Here is a 21,087-nt window from a genome sequence, read left to right as displayed (position 1 = left end):
CATCCTAACATTCATTTACTGTCCAACAATAATGTCAACAGAGAGAATACATCTCAATAACAGATATATTTATAGCACACACATTTTATCATAGAATAATACTGTATAATACTGTGGCTTTTTTTGGTTCACATCACTAGACACCCAAATTAACACAAGTTAAAGCTACAAAGCAAAGACAAATAAGTTAAATGTATTTTTGTAAAATGAGTCATTTATTTTAAGATTTTTCAAAACCTTTTCTGTAATGTTTTTTTTTCTTCCCATTTTTAAATCCAGCCTTTTTAGTAATTGAACTGAGATACAATATGTATTTATTATTAGAGTATTTATAAAGATAGAACCAGTTAGATTTGACTTCATACAGATGTTGAAACAACTGCTGGCTACTTTAATACGTATGGGACTGAATCAGAGCGCAAGTGAGACATTACTGGGACGTTCCGGACCTTTGCATGACGTCATTTTCTCAAACTGGACCTTGTTGAACATTAGTTGAATACCCCTGATTCAGAGGAAATAAAGCACATCCACCCTCAATTGTGATCCTGTTCCATGGCTGTGTTACAAAAAAACTGGATCAAAGATGGTGCACATATGTTTGAATATCCAAACAAGCCGCTGTGGGCCCGACTGCTCAGTTACTCTCAGCCCAAAGACTATACAATGGGATGACGTCACACAAATACATAGTCCTTTTAAACTTTAAGTTTAAGTCATAATATTACGCGTCATCATTTACATTGTTTGTAGTTTGAGGTCTTCTTTAATGATAATTGTTTTTTGTTGGGCTACACAGGATTTATTTTGGTGCAGTTCTACAGTCGCCCACTGTGGAAACAACATTGTCACCGTCATATTCAGATCTCTTAATACATCCATGTGAGACAATGTTTTGCTGAAATTAGGAAAAAATACCCAGCAGCAAAACAGCACAAAAAAAGAATGAGAAGAGGATATTGTGCCTGTCAAACCAAGAGCCCCTTTTATAATACAGAACGCTAGGTAACACTTGTTGCTATGCTTTCTTATTGTAAGCTGTTTTTTTCCCCTGATATTTGGCTCCAGAGTCAAAGATTATGTGTACCTATCAAGCAAAGAGTTGTTGCCATGCTGCTGCGTGCCCTGTTGTCTGCCTCTTTGTCCCCCATGTTTCCACTTGTTGCGTTTCCATGCTGTTTCCTCCCTGCCCTGATTCCCCTGACTCAGCTGTGCAAGTGTTGTCTCCCACAGGAAAAACTCCAGAGTCCAGATCAACAGAGCAAAACTGGAGGATTCTGGGAATTATACATGTGTGGTGGAGAACCCGCTGGGAAAGGACAACTCCACTGGCACTGTCAACGTCCAAAGCAGTGAGTACTGACTCCTAAGCAACAAGTGAAGAGGCACAGATGTACATTGTTGATGTTCTTATGACTGCTCTTTTGCCAAATGAGAGATGAAAAGGAGCCATCGCAAACAGGCGTGTGACAATGGTAACATGCATGAAGAGCAACTGTCCACACATGTGTCTGTGGCTCATTAATCAGTGGAACAGCACATCGTACTCGGAGACGAGAGGAATTTAAGTGCAATCTTTTTTTTTCCTTCACTGTAGTGTGCTGGCAATATCAAATCCAACATAACTATACACACAACAAAAGCTGTAGACTGCAAAAAGATAACTCGACAGAATATGAAAAGTATGAACGTTGTATAAAAAAAGGAAGTGTATTTGGAGTGTGTGATAGAATCTAACAGGCTCGTTCTGTAGTGGTGTGTGTGTGCATTGCTGAGTTTTGCAAAGTACTGTAGCAGATGAGAGAGTTTTGATAACAGCTGCTTCCATTTGGTGGGGTGTTGAGTTTTTGTTTGTTCCAAGCAGTGCGGGTAGTGAGTGTGTAGCTGCTGTGGTTGGCTTGTTGTCTGAATGGATGGAGCCAGTATAAAAGATACATCTAAAAAACATATATACCTTACAAAGCGGATACAATCCATGTAGCGTTGCTTCTTCCTGTATCAGGGGAGGACTTGATGTTATCTGGTTCAGGACTGTCAAAGAACTACGTGGCAAATGGTCTGGCACGCATGAGTCACAAATGGGATGTTTACCTGAAAGACCTGAAGACTACACGTAATGTCTCAAGACTTTGATGCTGTGCAGACAGAAGTCTGTGATGCTGAGCAGAGTTAGTGCAGGTAGCGTTTATTTTTTACCTAACTCGACGTGCATGACGACATATTCATTTTGGCGCAGGTGAACCGTGTCTGAGTTGACTAGATTCATATATCCGTTACTTTTCCTGCTTATGGAGGAAATAAAGTTTCATGAAAGAGGAGATACTCTAATGCTCATTGCTGACCTCGACAGCACGAGGACTTAGACATCCCACATTGGCCTGAGAGGTATAGTTGGTAAGGTAGAAAAAAGGGACTGGAGTTAAGCCATCACTCAGTGTCCTTGTATTCACATTCAGGCACAATAATCACTCCTCCTTCATCTTTCTTATTTGTCAAGGCCACCCTTTAGCACTATTGTTGACGGTTAACAGACGTAAGCTAAACTGCATTATCAGAGTAGCAGCTTTTTTCAGATAAAGAAAGGGTCCAGTGTGTTTAAAAACACAGAGATTCTTAGTGCTTCCAACATCCAAGTTTGATTTTCAGAAAACAACAATGCAGAAAAGAAGTCATCCATCTTGTATTTAAATAGGGCTTCATACCGCCTCTTTTTTTTTTCTAAACATCTGAAAAGCTTTAACTGAGTTTTATAGCTGGGTTGTGTGTATACTGTACGCTGTATAGTATGCTCTTTTTACCCATGAGTCTGCAATATTCAAATTGTCAGAGACGCAAGATTCAAAGCATCAGACATGCGGTGCTAACATTTATGAAAAATTAAACGGTAATCACTGAGTCATGTTTAATGGCAATTAAATAAAATAGGTCAATTTGTTCTGTACATCCTGCAAAGGTCGGGGGAATCCCTGGTGGTTGCACCTGTCTGCCTGAGTGTTTAATGAAGGCTTATGAACATGTGACTGGTGGCCCATGAAACTCTATATGATGATCTTAGCGGGCTAAAGGGCTCGTACTGCAACGATATGAAAGAAAATATAATATTACAAAGCAGTGAATAAGTGGGCTGAGGCGTACAGTAGCCAAAATGGATAAAACATGACTGAGCAATTATACGGTACACCAGACACTGTTTCCACTTACAGCGCACATTCTTTAAAACATGATATCCTTAACTTCTGGTGCAAAATATCCGCTGATGTTAAAACCGTGTCTGTTTGTGCCACACATCTTTGCACATTGGTGTGCGTTTTCTTTGCGTCGCTGTCTGTCAGCACTGGTGTTTTCTTAAGTCACTCTCTGGGGAAATCAAACAATGGCATCCCTGTATGTCCTATCATGTGCCGTGATCATCAGATGTCTGTCTCCGAGGTGTTTTTGTTTGTGTATGTGCGAATGTGCCTGTTCACTATTAAATAAAAAACAGTCCCATTGTGTTCGAGCAGCACGCCTAGTTCTGTCAAGCTTCAGGGGAGAAGAGAAGGCAAGACAGGGCGAAGCAGGGGTGGTATGTCCATATAGGCAAGGGGAGGGCTTCACTCAAACTACATACAGTACGTCAATGAAGGGAAATCGCAGCAAACTGCATGTGGCTGTGATTGTCACATACTGACGAAAGGCCGAAATCAGCAGATGTTTGCAGAGAATGAGTGTAACAATGATAGCCTCTCTTTGCCTTAGTTGGATTTAAAAACATCTGTTTGAGCGAAATGTGCTATTTTCTTCATTTTGATGCAGTGGACACGTAATTAATTTCCAAGAGCTTCTTTTCATCCTAAGGTTATGAGATAAATGACTACTGTGTTAAAGGGCTGCAGTGGAGTACGCTTGCCTGCTGCAGTATGTTGCCGAAGCAGCATGTAGCCGCAGTATTATCTGTGTATGTGTGCCTTTTAGGGAGAGAGAGCAAGGGGAGGGGTGCAGATGTAGATGGACAGAGAGAGCAAAAAGAAGAAGAGAGCGTGAATAAAGGCAGGGGGGGATACAAAACGAGGGAATGCATGACAGGAAGCAGACAAAGACATTACGGTACAGAACAAGAGGGGAATACCGCTGGAGGAAAGAGAGACAGACAGTAAAGGACAGAGAGAAAAGTGGGAGAGAAGGAAGACAAGAGCCTGCTGTGCTGCAGGAGGCTTTCACACCCATTTTAAAATGCAGTTATTGCTTTCTATCTTTGTCAAGGTAACTACTGTATCTGGCATGTCTACAGTTAGCTCCGAGAGCATGGGCTCTTTCTACCTGTGGCGTGCAAAGCATGCTAACACGGCTTGAACCTGCTTCATCAATGTAAAGTCTCTGAGGAAAATGCCATTAGTCATTAGAAGAATCGGATTTCCCACTGACTGACTCGCACAAGACAGAAAGTGAAAGTCAGAGAGGAGCATCATCCTCACCCTCACAGGGAGAGAGAACACAGCACATGGCTGTGTCTGCCTTGCTGTCTGTTCTGGTGAAGGCAGACTTTGGGAAACCATCACTCAGCTCCACCACATGGTGAAGACAGGCCACCACAAGCTCAGCAGCTCACAAAGACTGTACCAGTCACTGTTTTGAATCCTTGTTGTGTTTGTCTAAGGTGGAGCGTAGAAGTAGCTCCTGATTCATATTCTTTTTTTTTTTTTTTTTCAGGGCCAGGGAATATTTCTGCATTTCGATTTTTTTTCAGTAGAAGACTAACAACAGTCAGTCGTACCAAATGCAACACAACTATTTTATTAACTAGTTTTAACGTAGACCCTTTAAGTTGATACATACAACATTAATTACACAAGGAGTGCTAGACAAACCTGACACGTAGCCCTGAGTGGTAATTAAATAGGGGTTGCCAAAAAGTTCCTTAAATTCAAAGTGATTGTCCCACGTATTGCAAAATGTGTCGCGGAAGGAGTACCCTCATTATTGATACTACACATAACAGCTGGTCATTACACAGTTCAGCCAACAATATTTGTGTAGCAAGACAAATGCGACACCTTTCTAGCTCTAAACTGAGCCATGGAGCATAATGTGCAAATAGCCTTAGGCTGAAGAAATAACTAGTGTGTTCAAGGCTGAACCTATACTCAAAGTGAACCCCTCGTGCATTTTAAAGCACGCAGTACAATTTGGCTCAATGCCAGCCATGCAGTTTGCCAATAGCGTTGAATGATTGGACCTGTTTGGGGATTTTACTCATGTCTTTGTTGTTTGACCAGGAGAAGAGAAATGCACTCTGTCAGTCGGACATTGCCAGTTGTGCAATTATTCAGCACAGATGGTTGGATGTTCTGCTGAGTTGAGCGTTTAAGTTGCTTCTCATTAATGTTTCAGCCGAGTTTCAATACTCTGGCTGCATTTCAGCTACTTTTGAAACATGATATGAATCAATGGAGCAATTTTTTATATTCTTTTCTGGATCCTCCCCCTGTTTTTATTGTTGTGTTTTGCCAACTTCGGCATTGTGACAGATCGCATATGTGTATGCACGCAGCATGTGTGTGTGTGTGTGTGTGTGTTTCCTGGTGGTCTCGAATATCATATGTCCTATTAGCCATTTCTGTAACCATTGCTGCCTTTTCCATAGCAGTGTTTCCAGCCTTATACCCAACCCCCAGTGTAGAGGACCAGGGACCATTTGTTGTCCATTTGGTCTGACCTCTACCCTGTAATCAGTCTGGCATGGTAAGACCTGCTGGCCTTCTGCAGAATGGTATAGTATATCATCGACTGTTTTCTATAAGGCCAGTGTGAAGGAGCAACACGAGTCAAAGTTTGCTTGGCTCCACGTGGCTTCAGATTAAGGCCTCCCATTATCCTACAGGCTGCTGTGTTGTGATAAGCGCTTGTGAGGCAGCCATGTGTCTGCAGGCTGCAGGTCACATCCTTGGGGGGTGCTGTGCTCAGCTCCACTGAGAGAGTGTGTGAGCGTCCAGGAATGTGTTGATGGAAATCACAGCTGAACATATGATTGCTCCAACCTCAGCAGTCATGCTGGGGCCCACCAGCAACAACTTTGTGCACACACGCACACACACACACACACACACACACATATATACATATACACACACAGACACATGTGCACACACCTTTACATGTATATTTTCACTCCCCATTCTGAAGCCAAAGACGCACACACACACACCTCATCACAAAACTAATGCTAACTCGAAATGACACAACTTTTATAATGAAGTGGACAAAACAACAGTTCTCAACCACAACGTGGCACGCTCAATTTGTTGAGACTTCACCAGGTGCATCTTGGTCACACATACTATGGTTAGATTTTTGCTTCAAGTAGTTTGTTCTCCCACATCCTGTATGCTAAATTTGACTTCAGGCCACTGCAGGAAGCAGGAGTCACATGCACAATGCATTGCAAATCCTTCAGCTACAGAAAATCTACAAGTCACAATTAAAAGGTATTTCTTCATGCAAACCTTTGAGGAACAAAAGAATGGAGCTGATTGATTGTGATTTGGCACTGTGGTGTCACGCCATCGAGTGTATGCCAGAAAAACAGACCAATAACAGAAAAACACCTGAAAGTGATAAAGAATCAGAACATGTTGCACTTTTAGTTTGCAGTAAACTCACCAATTGGCCCTTACAACAAACAAACAAAAAGTAAAATTGTGTGTCATTTTCGGTACTTCAAAGGACACTGATACAAGATGCTATAGCAACTATTTTCCCGTTAAGCTCGGTTAAAACCAATGTTTTACACTTCAGTCGTTTAGTGACCTAATTGTCCAATGTGTTGTTAACCTCTATAGACAGGTGAAATCATGCTGAATGATCCGTGGTCAGGTTCATTCCTCATACTTGCTGAAGGTAGTTGGCGACACACAAGAGAAAACAAATTAAGTGATGTGATGACACTCTGACTCATGTTCGTAGATGATTCAGTAACTTTTAGCCTTCAAATGGAAAGACATTACTTGTTTTAATTTATATGTAATGTTAACAGAGGACATGATTCAACACAAATAAACACCAGGCAAAAAACCTCCCACGGCCTTTTCTGTTTCTTTAAGTAATTTGTCATATCAGTCCTATGTAAATGATGCAATACAGTAAGTAGTACTTTGAACTAGATAAACAACAACTTCCTTCGCTCCTTCTATGTCTCCATTTAGTCTGCGTAGTAAAAACAAAACTCATTCCCTCTTACTACGCAAGCGACAAGATAAACTCATTTCTAATGACGCAGAAGGATGTTGTGGTCGTGGCTGAATGTGGAGTATCTGTATGCCAATCAATTCTATCGATCGTTGTGGGTAAGCAGCAGCAGCAGCAGCCATGAGAGGAACAGACCTTTCACATCTGCCAAGCGTTCTGTATTTACAGGCCACAGGAGAACAGCGTGTCGGTTTCTGTGGATCAAGCCGCTGGGCTATTAGTCATGCCCACTTTTTCAAAATTATCTTCAGTCCCGGGGTCTGGACAGGCATTCCTCCGAGGTGGCCGTCTGATTGCACCAAAATCCCAGGTCTTGACAGTTGGCAGGTTTGACCACAAAATCAGGATCCAATTTATGCTCTGTGGAACAAATAGGATGTCGTAATCTAAAAGACACACAAGACACGGAACAAGTTGTTGTTAGCATAGGCATTGTGGTTTTAAAATGCTGCCGAATGCGTAATGCTTAAATTTAACAAAGATGCAAGGAATTGACCCTGATTCACGGCTTTGGAAGCAAAAAGTATCGTAACAAGTTGCAGTATCACAAAGTCTTCAGTTCTGTGTGGTTTTCACAACAGCCTGCAGGCAAATCTGAAAAGATGTTATCCCAGAGATACATATAAAAAATATATCCTAAAATTATGTTGCTCGAGCTTACAAGTGTTGGAAAAAACAACTGCTGATATTTACTGCAGCTGACCACAGCACAAACAAGAACATTAAGAAGTGGAAAATAACCTTGATGTAAAGGTCTACATTTGATATCTGAATAAATGCAAAACAACGACCACACAAAACCAACAGTTTAAAATACCATGAACTGAAATGACGTCTTACCTCAAGACAGCTGGCGCGTGTCAGAGTTCAGACCATGTTTAGCTATCGTCCACAATAATGTTTAGTTCTGGAGGCTGTCACAAAATGGTAACTTCACCCACGCTGCCACTTTGTTTTTGTTTATCGTCAGGAACTTTCTGTATTAGCGGGCAGCATCCGGTACAGGGGGAAGATCCAGAGTGGATGGAAGAGTTTATGTCATGAGCGGATGAACACCCACAGCATCGTAAGCACACATGGTGCATTATCGCTGAGCCATCGGGCCACGGCATTGGATGGGATGTGACGAACGGGTTCAGTGTTTACATGCAGCGCAGGACTGAGGAGGACTTGAACAACACTTGAAATGTCATCCAAAGGATTTAGGGGAAATAGTAATTCATGATAAATAGCAACCAACTTGATCAGACAAGGTTGTTGCGTGCTTGTTTCGCCTGTGAAAAAAACAACACATCCTTGTTTTGGCTGCTTTCTTTGGCTCATTTGTTTTGACTAAGCATGTAATAACTATATTTTGTGACATTTTATATGTCACAATTTGTGAACTCTTCTTTAAACTCCAGATTAGTTTTCAGGTGTATTCATGTATTTTCTCATATAGCAACAGGAGCAAAGTTTTTAAAGAACTCCAACAAACTCAATTTATTGTCGTAGGAGATAAGTAATGTTAAGTGGTTGACTCATGACACATGAATCAACCCCCTAATACGTTGGTGATTTTATCGAGTTTTGACAAGTGCTATACATGGTATGAGTTTTTAACTTTGTACATACATGGTAATGTGGCTGAGAAGAGGCAGCTGCAGAATCATTGTCAGAATGAGAGAAACATTAAGAAGTTAAATATTTTAAATAAAAAGAAGCGTTTCTCAGAGCTTCATTACGTTTCGCTTGCTCTCTTAATTCACTGTAATCTCGTCGGTCCAATGCGATAAGTGGGCGCCCTCAATCAAGTCTTAGCAAAAACAAGTAAGTCATTGAAAAACAAAACACATCTCACTTTGTAGGATATCCAGTAATCTAGCTGTGTTATGTGGGACAGTTAAGCCCTCAGTGTGAATGAGTGAGGATATTGCTATGTGTGTGGAAGGAAGCAGCTGTTACACTTGAAACGCTGAGTGATGTGAGCAGGAGGTGACATGAGGTATTACTGTGTGCAGGGCTTTGTTAACTCTTCCAGGGCCCGGGACACAACTTATCTGAGACTTAATTTAATATCATTATAAAAGATTCCCTGTCAGGCCCTCCTCAGCTGTCCTGGTGGTCTTTCCCCGATGGTGACCCCAACTGTCGATGACTGTAGAGGATTCTGTTTTAACTTGCCAAACAACGAGTAAGCACTTCTGCGTTTGTTAATACTTTGAAAGGTGCCACATTCTGGCCCAAAATGTATTGAATGTGTCATAAAGGCTTGCTTGTAGTGGGTAAGTAAGTAATAATTAGAAGTTTCTTGGAGGTCCAGTGAAAAACTGAGATCTATTGTTCACCCACATCAAACAAGATCCTTGCTCCTTCTGTTACTGAGCATTTTGCGGAATTGGACATGAGCAATCCTGCGTGTCTTCTAACTTTTTCAAAGTTTTCTTTGAGCCTAAAGGGGAACATATACTTACCATTCCATTGCTTAAAGCTCAGAAGTGTAGTACTATAGTTTGTTAACCACAGCTGTCTCTCAACCTAAACCTCCCATTACTCCATCTCGCTGCTTCCTTTTGTTAGCGATATTGTATCTGTCCTTGTCACATCACTGGCGAGCTAAGTAAGTCCTTTCCGGGTGACTCTGTATGGAGTGCGTCAGCAGAGTGTAGTGTGTGAACTGTGGATGGAATAGGCCTAACTTTAATCACAGGTACACTCATTCTTTAGTATACAGAAAGAAAACAGCCGGGCTCCACTGGTCGTTTTCCAGGACGTACAGCGAGTGTGGGTGGTGTGTGTGTATATGAGTAAAGAAGGGCTGCAGCACACACATGCAAGCAGACCGTGTGCTTCCTGGCTTTTGGGGAACAGCAGAGGGGAAACCTTTAGTAGCAGCTGGCCACTACTGTAACTGTGAGCACAAGAGCCAAATATGGAGCTGTGGTATATGTCGTCTGTATCTGGTACAAGGTTGCAAAGTTTGCCTTTGCTTGGAAATGAGAGCCAGCTGTTGAAGATGAAGGGCAAAGAAAAGCTGCAGATGCTTCAGGTTTTGTCCTGTTAAAGTGATACAATATGAAGAATCATTTTGCCAAAGTAATACTGGTTAAACCTTTAGAAATATCTGGTTGTTTCTGTCGGTGACTTCTTTGTCTGTCCTGACCACTAAAACTACCAAAGATGTGTTCTTTCCTTTCCAAACAAGCTCCTCATGCAGCTTCTAGTGTCTCATCTTGTGCATCCTGCGACTAATCAGAGTTGTACGTGGAAGTAGACATCACTGACATAAGCTTGTTCAGCAATCAGAGACTGTATTTAAGAAGTGGATCTATTGAACCATTGGTTTGTGAACTGACTTTTGAAGCCTTGAATTTGCCATCTTAGATTTTTCTAACCAGAAATAACAGTAGTGGTTGGACATACAAACTCTAAAATAATGCATTTTCATGAACTGAAAACATAGTGTTGAAAAGCTTAAAGTTCAAAGACAAAAGAAATGAAGACCTGTCAATTTCAAGGTAGCCCCGCCCTAAAGCATATGCTGCTTTATGGATCATAATTTACAAAATGAACATCATGCTGTATTAAAGACTTGATTTTGGCTCACAATGTTTTCTGAGGTAATAAATTAAGTTAAAAGTAGGGTCATGTTCTTAAAGACCTTTATACAATCAGACTTATCTCTGCAACTACAGGAGTCGCCCTCTGGTGGTCATTTTTAAGGCACTTTCGCATTGGCTTCACTTTTCAGAACCGCAGGCCGCCTGTTAGTAACTAATATTGTCAGCATAATTTAATCAAGTCAAGAAGTACAATATTTCCCTCGAAAATTAAATGGAGTTATAGCATTAAGGAGCATAACATGAAAATACTCAAATAAAGTGCAAGAACCCTAAAAATTGCACTTAAAACTACTTGATAACATCTGCCACTGCATTTAGATAAAGGATAAGACAAAACTTGAAACTTTTCAGTGAAATTTAGCTCAGTTTACATTTAAATCACACTGGCTTCATGAAATATATATCACATTGTCATCTTATCTTAAATCAGTCAGACTGGGCTTCAGTCGCTGTATGAAGTGTGCACATCCCCCATGATAAATCCTTAGGCCCCAAATATTAAATGATCTCCAGATTAAAAAGTGGTAGACATCTGTTGTTGATCACTGACCTGCTTCAGATGAGCAACATCTTGCTTCTATTATTTCAACAGCAGATGCTTGCAGCACAGAAGAGTGTGTTTTTACAGAATATTCTATGATTCTATTTGTCTACAGAGTTTAAACACAATATGGCACTATGTTCACTTGCTCTATAGTGGATGACCATATGTACTGTAAACATGTGGGGAATTTTGGTTCTGTGTGTTGTTTGTCATTAATGTCTAAGCATATGATGTCATTGAAAAGTGTTCTGTCGAGTTGTCATCTTGCTTCTACTAACTTTGTGCTCCTCATCTGTGACTGCAGTAGCCAGACAAAGATGCAAAGATGCACGCAGTAAACAATAGTTGCTCACGTCAGAGTGGAAAAATTAAAGCAACAGGCATCCTCAGTCTAAAAACAAAGGAAGCGCAGTAACATAACGCTGAGCCCGAGCTGCTTTTTGAAAGTACAGTGCATGGAGCAGCCCTGTCTGGCACTGTGCCACCAAAAAAAAACATGTGTCAGGTTGTTGCCAACTGTACACATGCCCGCCACACCAGCGGCCATACCAGCACCCGTTTGTGCAGCCGCACCATACCCGGCCTTTCCTACGTGCACTTTGCTTCTTTGCCGTGCATTCGCAGCTGTTGTGCAATCACACACTGGGCTGCTCTTTGATTTCACTTCAGTGCTGAGACAATTGAGGCAGGCAAGACCAGGCATATCAGCTATGTGACTAAAACAAGGTAATAGGAGACAAGAATATAAAAGAAGACACACTGGTTGTGGCAGTGTCAGTCTTGATGAAGAGTGGGTGGTAGATTAATGTTCCTGGCAGGCTCCATTTTGTTCATTTCTAAACATTCCTGTTTCATATTGAAGGTGTTTGAATTGTGGATAATTTTCTATTGAAAAAAAAAAAGCCTTAAGTCTGCTCTCATTCATAATGGGTTCTTTTGTGAGTCCAACCTCAAGTAAATAGTAATTTAATTCCTCTTTGGGTATTTGTATGAAATCCTTTTTGCTCATTTTGAACTCTGTAGAACATGCTGGAAGACACAGATGCTGGATGTTGCCATTGATTGGGTGTGTCGACAGTATATAGCGTATGTGTGGAAGTAGGTCCGTGCATGTTTTTTGTTGGCTTTGGCAAGCTGAAATATATTTTCCAACTTAAGATCCAGTCGACGAACCTCCTTTCTCAACCCACCTCTTCTCTTCATTACTCCTGTAGCCATCTCTTGTTTTTTTTGTACTTCCTTCTCATTGGTTTAGTTGTTTTTCTTTCATTGCTGCTGCATTTGTCTGGACTTGATCTCCTGTCAAAATAAGTTGCCATTCTAAATCTGGAAATTAAAACATATATTGTTTGCCGTGTATTAATTATTAAGAACATTATAATACAGTATACATATTTCATTGCAGCACATGCAATGTCTGTAAACAAGTCCCGGGCATTCGTCTACTTTGTTATTGGTGCAATTTTTCTCTGTCTCCACTTTCTATAGAACCATAATACCACCATTTAATACCACTATTCTTACAATATAATGGCTAAAAAAATGTCTCTTTTAATGCGAGCATGATCTTAACCCTCACTGCACATCCTCTTTCATCACATCAGACCAGCTGTCAACAACTTTTGAACAAGAACCACACACATTTGGTCTGCTGTGCTTTTTTGTTATCTGTTTATCTTGTTAATTCATTCCATCCTGGATAGAACTCAGATCGGAGACACGGCCATAATGCAGTCCAAGTGTAGCAAGGAGGCATGCAATATGAATTAGCCTCTAGTATAAAGATAAAAGATCTCGGTCCCAGCTGTAACAGGAGACATGTCAGACATTCCCTGCCAAGTGTCGGGAGAGGAGGTGAGGGGCGCTCCCAACTTTTTTCTGCTACATAAAACTGACTTGAATCTGTAATAGCTTTGCATATCTGGGTGGCAGAGCTATAACAGACACCGTCCTTTTTATGCGTCTCCTGAAGGTTCAGTACTTAAGACATTCATCACTTTCCCATCTGACAGATTTTTATGGCTTGAGTTAAATTTTTCTCTTTGTTTGAATTGTGTCTATGTATATTTTACGATGAAATAAGGAGTTAAAGACCCTGTGTGGTTTTGCTGTATTTTGCCACCTGTTGACCCGTTCCTGCCCAGTTTTGACCATAGTTTCATGGTCAATATCTTAATGGTAGATATGCGTTTTAGTTTTTGGACCTTCGTGTCCCTTAATTCTCCGTGCCTGACTGCAGAATTGTAGTAGTGGCTGAGACAGACCTGGTCTGCACACTGTTCTCGCTCACTGACAAACTCCCAATAAGCTACATAATTCATACATTTTATCCTGACAACATTGCTTTTAAGAGTGAAAACACAAAGGAATAACAAAGTCCAGATGGAACCGATCCATCGTCGATTGAATAACTGGTCTTGGCTTTCTTCCTGCGCAGAATCAAATTCTGTCTCATGTTCGGAGATGGCTTTCTGTTCAATTGCAGCGCAGAAGTGAAAAAGATTAAGCCAGCCAGAAGTAAATTATCAACATTTGTCATAAATTAGGGGCACATGTGTAAAACTCTGCACATAGACAGGCCAATTGAAAGTGTACTTAATTACTCAATTCAGCGTATTGGGCTGGGTTGTGAGGTGCTGCGCAGCACTGGGCTTCAGTGTGAGCACTTTTCTGTTTGCTGCCTATGCACGGGTGCCTTAAGAGGAAGAAAAACTGTGCTATAGGGACCCCTCTTTTCATTTTTACGATTTTCCTAGAATCCTTTGGAGAGCGTGGAAAGACAGGCATGTTTATGAAGGTTTCCAGATGGTCCAGCCTGCACCCCCAGCTTTTCTTTTCAGTTCTTTGGCCATGAAGGATTAATCAAAGTCAGCGGCAAGGGCTGATGGCTAAACACTGTGGCTTTCGCTAACCGAGAGGAAACCCCTCTTCAACTCCAACTCAGATTCAGCCCCAGGGCTACAGGGCAGAGGAAAGTTGAAACCTAGGTTTAAAAAAAAAAACCAAGCAAACTTAACTAATCCCTGGCCACATAAGTACAGATAAACGAACTCAGTTTCGCAGAGCCGCTGATCTCCTCCATGGGTTAAAGGAATTTGTGTCCGACATCCAGCCAGGAAAGCAGAGTCAACCTTGACGAAAACAACTTAACTCCTTTGTGATATTTATGGATTTTCTGTTACATGTAAAGACTTTAATGGAGTTTGATATCATTCTGGCCGTGACTCAAATCCTTTCGCAGTGATTGAATGCATTCACACTGCAATGCAAGATGAGTATGAAACACAGAGATTGCTATGATCAGGCCATGGTCTCTCTTTAATCCACCGTTTTTAGCCTCACCATTACCGCCTCGCCTCTCGGGGATGCACATAAAAGTGCTGTCTGTGGAAAGAGCATGACAACCAATAAAAAACACTAAAGGGGAGGTAGAACAAAACAGCTAATTTCCAAAAAAGATAAAGCTATTTTAGTTAACTGTGCTGTCCACTGTTGTCATTCCCTTAATTACGAGGAAACAATCTTTCAGTTGACACTAACTGGAGCAGGTGGAACAGAAGAGATCAAGTAGGACAGAATACATGTCTTGATTGGTTCATGAAATAAATTGTTTGAATTACACAGGGTTCGAAACCATTATATATTACTGATGCATGACTGTGCAATGTGCTGTCTTTGTTGGACACATGCTGGAATCACCGCCACATTAACCCGGCTGAACAGCTGCTTTACGTGACAATGATTCACTACATATGTGATATGAAATGCTGTGGTCTGCTCACAGCAGCCTCACTTTATGATCACAAATGAGTCCATTGCTGTCCACATAAAATAACTTGCTTTGGATAAAACAATACAGACCACAAACAGTCAAACACAGATTGAGAAAAGACAGAAACTCTGAGCCTTTCAGAGGTTGCGGTCAGTGATTATGGAATGTATATGTAACTCTACGGTGGTCCAATCAAAGCAATATGTTGAAGACAAAAAGGTCCGTGCTAACAGTTGTTTTAGTGCCGAACATTGTTGTAAAATTGCAGATTATGTTATATTTAGTTGGAGACAGTTTGAGTTATTGGGGAAATGTATTTTCATACAGGCTTGCCAAAAATCTTCTTGTGAGCCACACTGTACACTAACAAATAGCATTTTTCATTCACACTTTGCCACTACATGAGATGCTCCTCTGCTGTTTGTATTTGTATCTCTAACCCTGTTAATACATTTTAAGGCCTTGTCATTAGATTTAATCTAAAGTAAACATGTGCTGTAGCCTGAGTAAACACTGTATTGGCTAAGTCAGGTCACCTCAGAAAACACTGTTCTTGTAGTATCACTGGGTGCAGGGACTGCATGCAGTTTTACTTGTATGGGTTTACCGGCGATTTCTGTGGTGTTTCTGGTGTGTCACGTTAAATTTCAATCCGACACAAGTCCATGGCCCAAAAAACGCTCAGGGTCACTTCAACTCTTGCCGTTTGTCCGTCGTTACATAGTGGACGGGCTTTTAAGGTGAGAATATCAAAAAGGAAAGATTGAACGAGAAAGCAATTTGTGTTTAATTTTAAGCTTTTACCTCTACGTAAAATGCACAAATTACAGTCGTTTTTCTGTCAGTAAATGGCCTTCTGATTTAATAAACAATAATATTGTTTCTGAAGAAAGGATTTTTAAACAGAAGGATGTTCTTTGTATTTGCAAAACAATTACTTCATATATGGCAGACTCTAGGAGGGACATGGATAGTGCATAATCCAATCAACAATGGACAATTTACAAATCCAAGATTTTCCTCATTTTGCATATTCCAGGCAACATAGCATTTCTTTCCAAATATATTTGCTGTTGTAAATGATTATTGTAGTATATAACGACATGTACATAACATAATCTCTAGCAGACAAAGGTGACAAGGAATATTCTATTTATCTCTCGACAGGAATGCTAGCAAACTATTCGGTTGGTTGCTGCAACATCGCATGGGAACACATTCGCATGTTTATTTTTATTTTTGTAAATGACCTGCTAACACGTGCTCTAAAGTTCATCTTGACCTGACGGGTTGTTGACGACAACAGATACAATAGTGGAAGTATTTATGATAAAGACATGAAGTCGCTGGCTGCAGTAACAAACTGTTCTACAGAAAGTCCAACGTTTTACAGTTTTTACATACTATTGTCAGGTTTTACAGGTTTATTATAAAACCTGAAGAGAGGGTGCACCAGTGTGATTTATAGATGCTCTCTGCATCAGTTTAGTTGCAGTTCCCTCGCTCTGGCCTCTGGCTGTTTAAATCAAAGAAGCCAAACTTTAACCTCTAAACTTGACACAATAATCTGAATCGTTGCATCTCTGCTTGTTGATAGTTTCTGTTGCTTTCAAGTTTTCTGTGATTTTGTGCTCATACTGAAAACAGAACTTTTAGCCCTAACCCTACGGGCGAGTAATTGGAGGAAACAAAGGAAACAAGGAAGGATGTTAGAGAAAAGGAAAAGAGAGAAGACAACACGTCTGTATTTTCTGTGTTGTGCAAAGATTGGATGTCAGTTGGTGACTGCAGGCTAATAGATTTGCGTGCCAACTAAAGCTAGTTGAAGCAGTTAGTTGAAAGTTACAGGGGGAAATATTTCTGGAGATATATATCTTGCATACCTTTCTTTGCAGTTTAGGAAAGTGCTGAGATTGTTTTGCAAAATTAAGTGAAGAAAATGTCACCACAAATGCATTTTAAAATCACTGAGCTGCACCAATGTCGTCATCTGGACATTGAATTATCTGAAAGTAGTGTGCCTTTATTTGGTTCTGGATCATTATAATCCCAAATATCATACAAATATTGTAATTGTTAACCTCTGTGTAAAAAGGAATATGTGACCTTAAAACAGATAAAAGTAGGTTGTGGTTGACAAGAATATATTTTAAGGTCAAACGGCAAAAGCATCAGGTCATGTAGCCTTTAGTCATAGTATCCTTATGAGGTTGAGCGAAAATATATTTTGTGGCAACAATCACCAAAACTAAAATGCATTCTCAAAAAGGAACCAGATCATACAAGTTATCTTTTGGACAAAAAAAAAAAAAAGAGAAGCAGTAAAACAGTCAGTATAGTGAAACAGATTGAGTGTGACCAGTAGCCAAATAAACTTGTCCAGGGTTCAAACATCAGCCTTGATCCTTTCTGTGTGAAGTTTACATGTTCTCCACCTCCCTGTGTGGGTTTCCTCCGGGTCGTCTGTTTTTCACCCACAGTCCACCCACATGTAAGCCAGGTGGACTGGAGATGATGTGTGAGCATGATTGCCTACGTGTTAGCCCGCCCCTGCAGAGGACTGATGATCTGTCCAGGACGTTCCCCTCCCTTACACCAGTGCATTCTGGGACGGGCCACTGCCCCAGATAGAGATCCACGCAGCTTGTTTCGCTGTCTTTTGTGTAGCGTGTTCTCAAGTTGAAGACCGCTCAAGGCTTCTATTTTGAGCGTGGGAGGGTTTTACAATGTTTTCAGGTTCCTTCCTCCCGACAGCTTTGACTGATCTTTTTTTTACGAGGCGTTTTACATGCCAGCACTCCGAGCGAGAGGTCAGGTGTGACAATGAGGTAGTTCTGATTAACTGGTAGACTTGGAAATGTTTTCGGAAAATTTCTTGAGGTGAATGGATGGGTGATGTGTTATGTTGAAAACATTAAAACATCTTTATGAAACTTTAGTAAAGAGTAACAGCTTAAGACTAACTTATATCATTACTGATATAATACATTTTTTACTCCAATAACAAATGGTCAGTTATGAATACCAGCACGTCTCATCTGATTAAATCAGCTGTAGATGTATGACTCGGTTTGTTGTTTGAATGGATGTTGGTAATAGGAAACCTGTAAGTCTGCCAGAGCAAAAGAACCACCTGAATACAAGCCAACAGAAACACCAAAATGAAGTTGACATCCTTGTTTGGTATTATTGGATATTTAAAAATAACTATCATTTCTAATTTTAGTATTAATATTGTGTTTGAATATGCAAAGTGCTGACTCATTTCTGCAAGTAAAGCTCACGCGGGTGTCATCTGTTGGTTTTCTTATGCTAACTAGCATGGGAATTAACCTCTGTTGTTCTAGCTAAACTAGGCGTGTGCTTGTGAGCAAACTGACTTCTTCAAGCGTGTAACAAACGGGAGTTGGGAAATGTATTCAGAGCCGACGGCGCCAGCTCAGTAAAGTCCACCTGCAAATTTCTTGTCACAACATTCTACATGACACGAGGGTTAAGCTGCTGAAGCTGAGGTTATTGTAAAGGTCTTCCAATCTGCTTTATTCTAACCACACATCCTGCGTAGGTGCTAATAGCGAACACGGTTGCAATCATGTGTCGACATCTGACACACGGGGATCGCTCCTCCTTCCTCAAGCCCGATCCTGCCACTGCGTACTTCTCTCAGCACTCCTTCCTTCAGATGTCCCCGCTTTGGTCCCGATAAGCAGACTTCATCCCAAACATATTATATCTATTCAGGCAGGGGGATTAAGTACAGATACATGACATTTAGGGCCATTCCAAGGACCTGAGTCAACGTGTAAACAACTCCTACGCTATGTCGGGGAAATATTTATCTTTCCTCATAGAACTTCTTGAGATAGTGTCAACACTGCTTAGAGGCACAATTACATTTGTGGATGGAAAATGAAGAGTTCTTGTTGAAATACAAGTGTAAAATATGGGTAAATCTGGGAATACATGTAGAGATGCAATGCTATCAGACTGATAAAAAATAACAAGCAAGTTCATATTAAACCAAAATCCTGTGTGTGATCATGAGCCACAATGCCACCATATGTTTTTTTTTACTAAATTGTCATCATCAAGAGAGTATAATGAACAAAACAAAGATAAATTCAAGATTTTTTTTGTCTGTATTTCCTCAGTAACCACAACGCCAGCTCCAGGCTCAGGCCACGCCAGAAGATGCAACGACACAGAGAATGCCTACTGTGTGAATGGCGGCGACTGTTACTTCATACATGGTATAAATCAGATCTCCTGCAAGTGAGTTACCTTCTTTTGTTTTTTATTCACCTCGATAATGTAACTTTCATTGCCAACCTTTCTTCCTTTGTGTCACAGTCTTAATGAAAACTGCGTTCATGATGTTTTTGCTCTCGTAATATTCCTAACTAAACATTTGTTTTATCCCGCTGTTTATTTTCCTGATAGCACTTGATTTCCGTTCTTCTTTCTTTTCAGCAGCAGCAGCAACACATCACAGGAAAATGCTGCCAGTCTGCCTAACTACCCACCTGTTGTGTATTTTAACACTAATAACGGAGTGAGGCGGCGGTGTGCTCATCCTTTTAAGTCATGTTTAGTGTACTGGCCATGAAAAGCCTTTTCAAAATGTCATGAGTCACTGGTTTAGTAGAGAGCAAATATTTATGCCTGTTAGAGGCCCCCAGTGAGGTAAATAGAATCATTGCTTACATTTGAGGTTCTTGGCAGAAGGGATCAAGACCCGTGTGTAAAGTGCACTGGAGCAATCTTGTATCTCTGCTTTTCAGGAAGAAAACAAGTTGACATTAGCACTTTTTTTTTCAATCAACAGTTTTCTTTCTGTTTATCAGAACACTGAGAAAAGCGTGTAGAGAGGCGTTTTGATCATTGAAGTAATTTTCAAAACAAAAGTTCCAAACAATAACTTGTTCCCATCTTCTCAAATTTGAATCTTCCGTCATATTAAACTGAATATCTTTGGGTTTTGGACTGTAGGTCGAACAAAACAATCAATTTGAGTATGTCATCTTGTGTTTTTGGTAATTGTAATTTACAGACCAAAAGACATCAATTAATCCAGACAATAATTGTCAGATGAATTACAAATGACAATGATGTCGCTGCCTTAATCATGCAGTAAAACCAATGTATAGTGTACTTATAACACAAAATATGCACGTTATCTCTCGTCATGGTTGTCAAAGATTCTGTTGCATGTTCTGTTCCACCATATGTCATGATCGCATAAGTCCTCTGGCTGGTTTGATATAGAACTGAAACATTGGCAAGGCTTTTGTGCCCAGTTGGCCCAAGGAAGAATGCGCGACAAGCAATGAGGACATGGCTGCAACAGCCGTCCAATACGCTGTGTACAAATTGGAGGCAGCAATAACTCAATTGCTGCAGCTAATTCACTCACGACCGGGGCATGGGTCCAGAAAAGTTTGATAATGCAGTGAAGGCCTGCAGGGATTTGTTGCCCCACAGCCATCTCATTCAATATAGGCCAGGCTTCAGTGGGTATTACTCACTGGCTAAACAAGTCCTACAGACAGCTAGCCCTACTTTAATGCCTTGCTCCTTCACTTTGAAATATAAATTATGTTTTGTGGAGACGGTTAATACATGACCTAAAGTAAGTAACTCACGAAAGTAAATACATTCTTTCTTTCCGATGATTTACATCCTGTTCAGGGCTTTTACAAAAGTGATTTAGCCTCATTTGAACACATCAATCATAAAAAACAACAACTAATTGTCATTTTCACAAAATGCATAAGCGTACAAATGTCTTTTAAAGTCTTCACATTTAGGTAGATCTTTAGATGTAACACATTATCAATATGAGTCTTTATGGCGTGTGACAAAAGTAAAGGGAGTCACTGATTTTAAAGTTAAACAAGTGTAATGTTTATTTCTTTATAATAAAAGGAAAGTATTTCTTCAGAAAA

At 40.5% G+C, this 21,087-nt stretch overlaps 1 protein-coding gene across 2 annotated transcripts in view; it reads left to right on the top strand.

Moving 5' to 3' along the window:
* Positions 1–21,087, top strand: part of nrg2a (neuregulin 2a) — a 70,020-nt gene that overhangs the window by 34,017 nt on the left and 14,916 nt on the right. For both annotated transcript variants that reach the window (XM_068600587.1, XM_068600588.1), the window contains exons 3-4: positions 1,234–1,352; positions 19,294–19,414. In XM_068600587.1, the coding sequence (XP_068456688.1) occupies positions 1,234–1,352; positions 19,294–19,414 (240 nt within the window). The remainder of the gene's footprint in view (positions 1–1,233; positions 1,353–19,293; positions 19,415–21,087) is intronic.

The sequence above is a fragment of the Clinocottus analis genome, unplaced genomic scaffold (genome assembly GCF_023055335.1).
Source record: "Clinocottus analis isolate CAN_PGR_092001 unplaced genomic scaffold, fCliAna1.0.p SCAF_5, whole genome shotgun sequence".
NCBI classification, from domain to species: domain Eukaryota; kingdom Metazoa; phylum Chordata; class Actinopteri; order Perciformes; family Cottidae; genus Clinocottus; species Clinocottus analis.
Note: the sequence above shows the minus strand (reverse complement) of the source record. Positions and strands in the feature narration are given on the sequence as shown.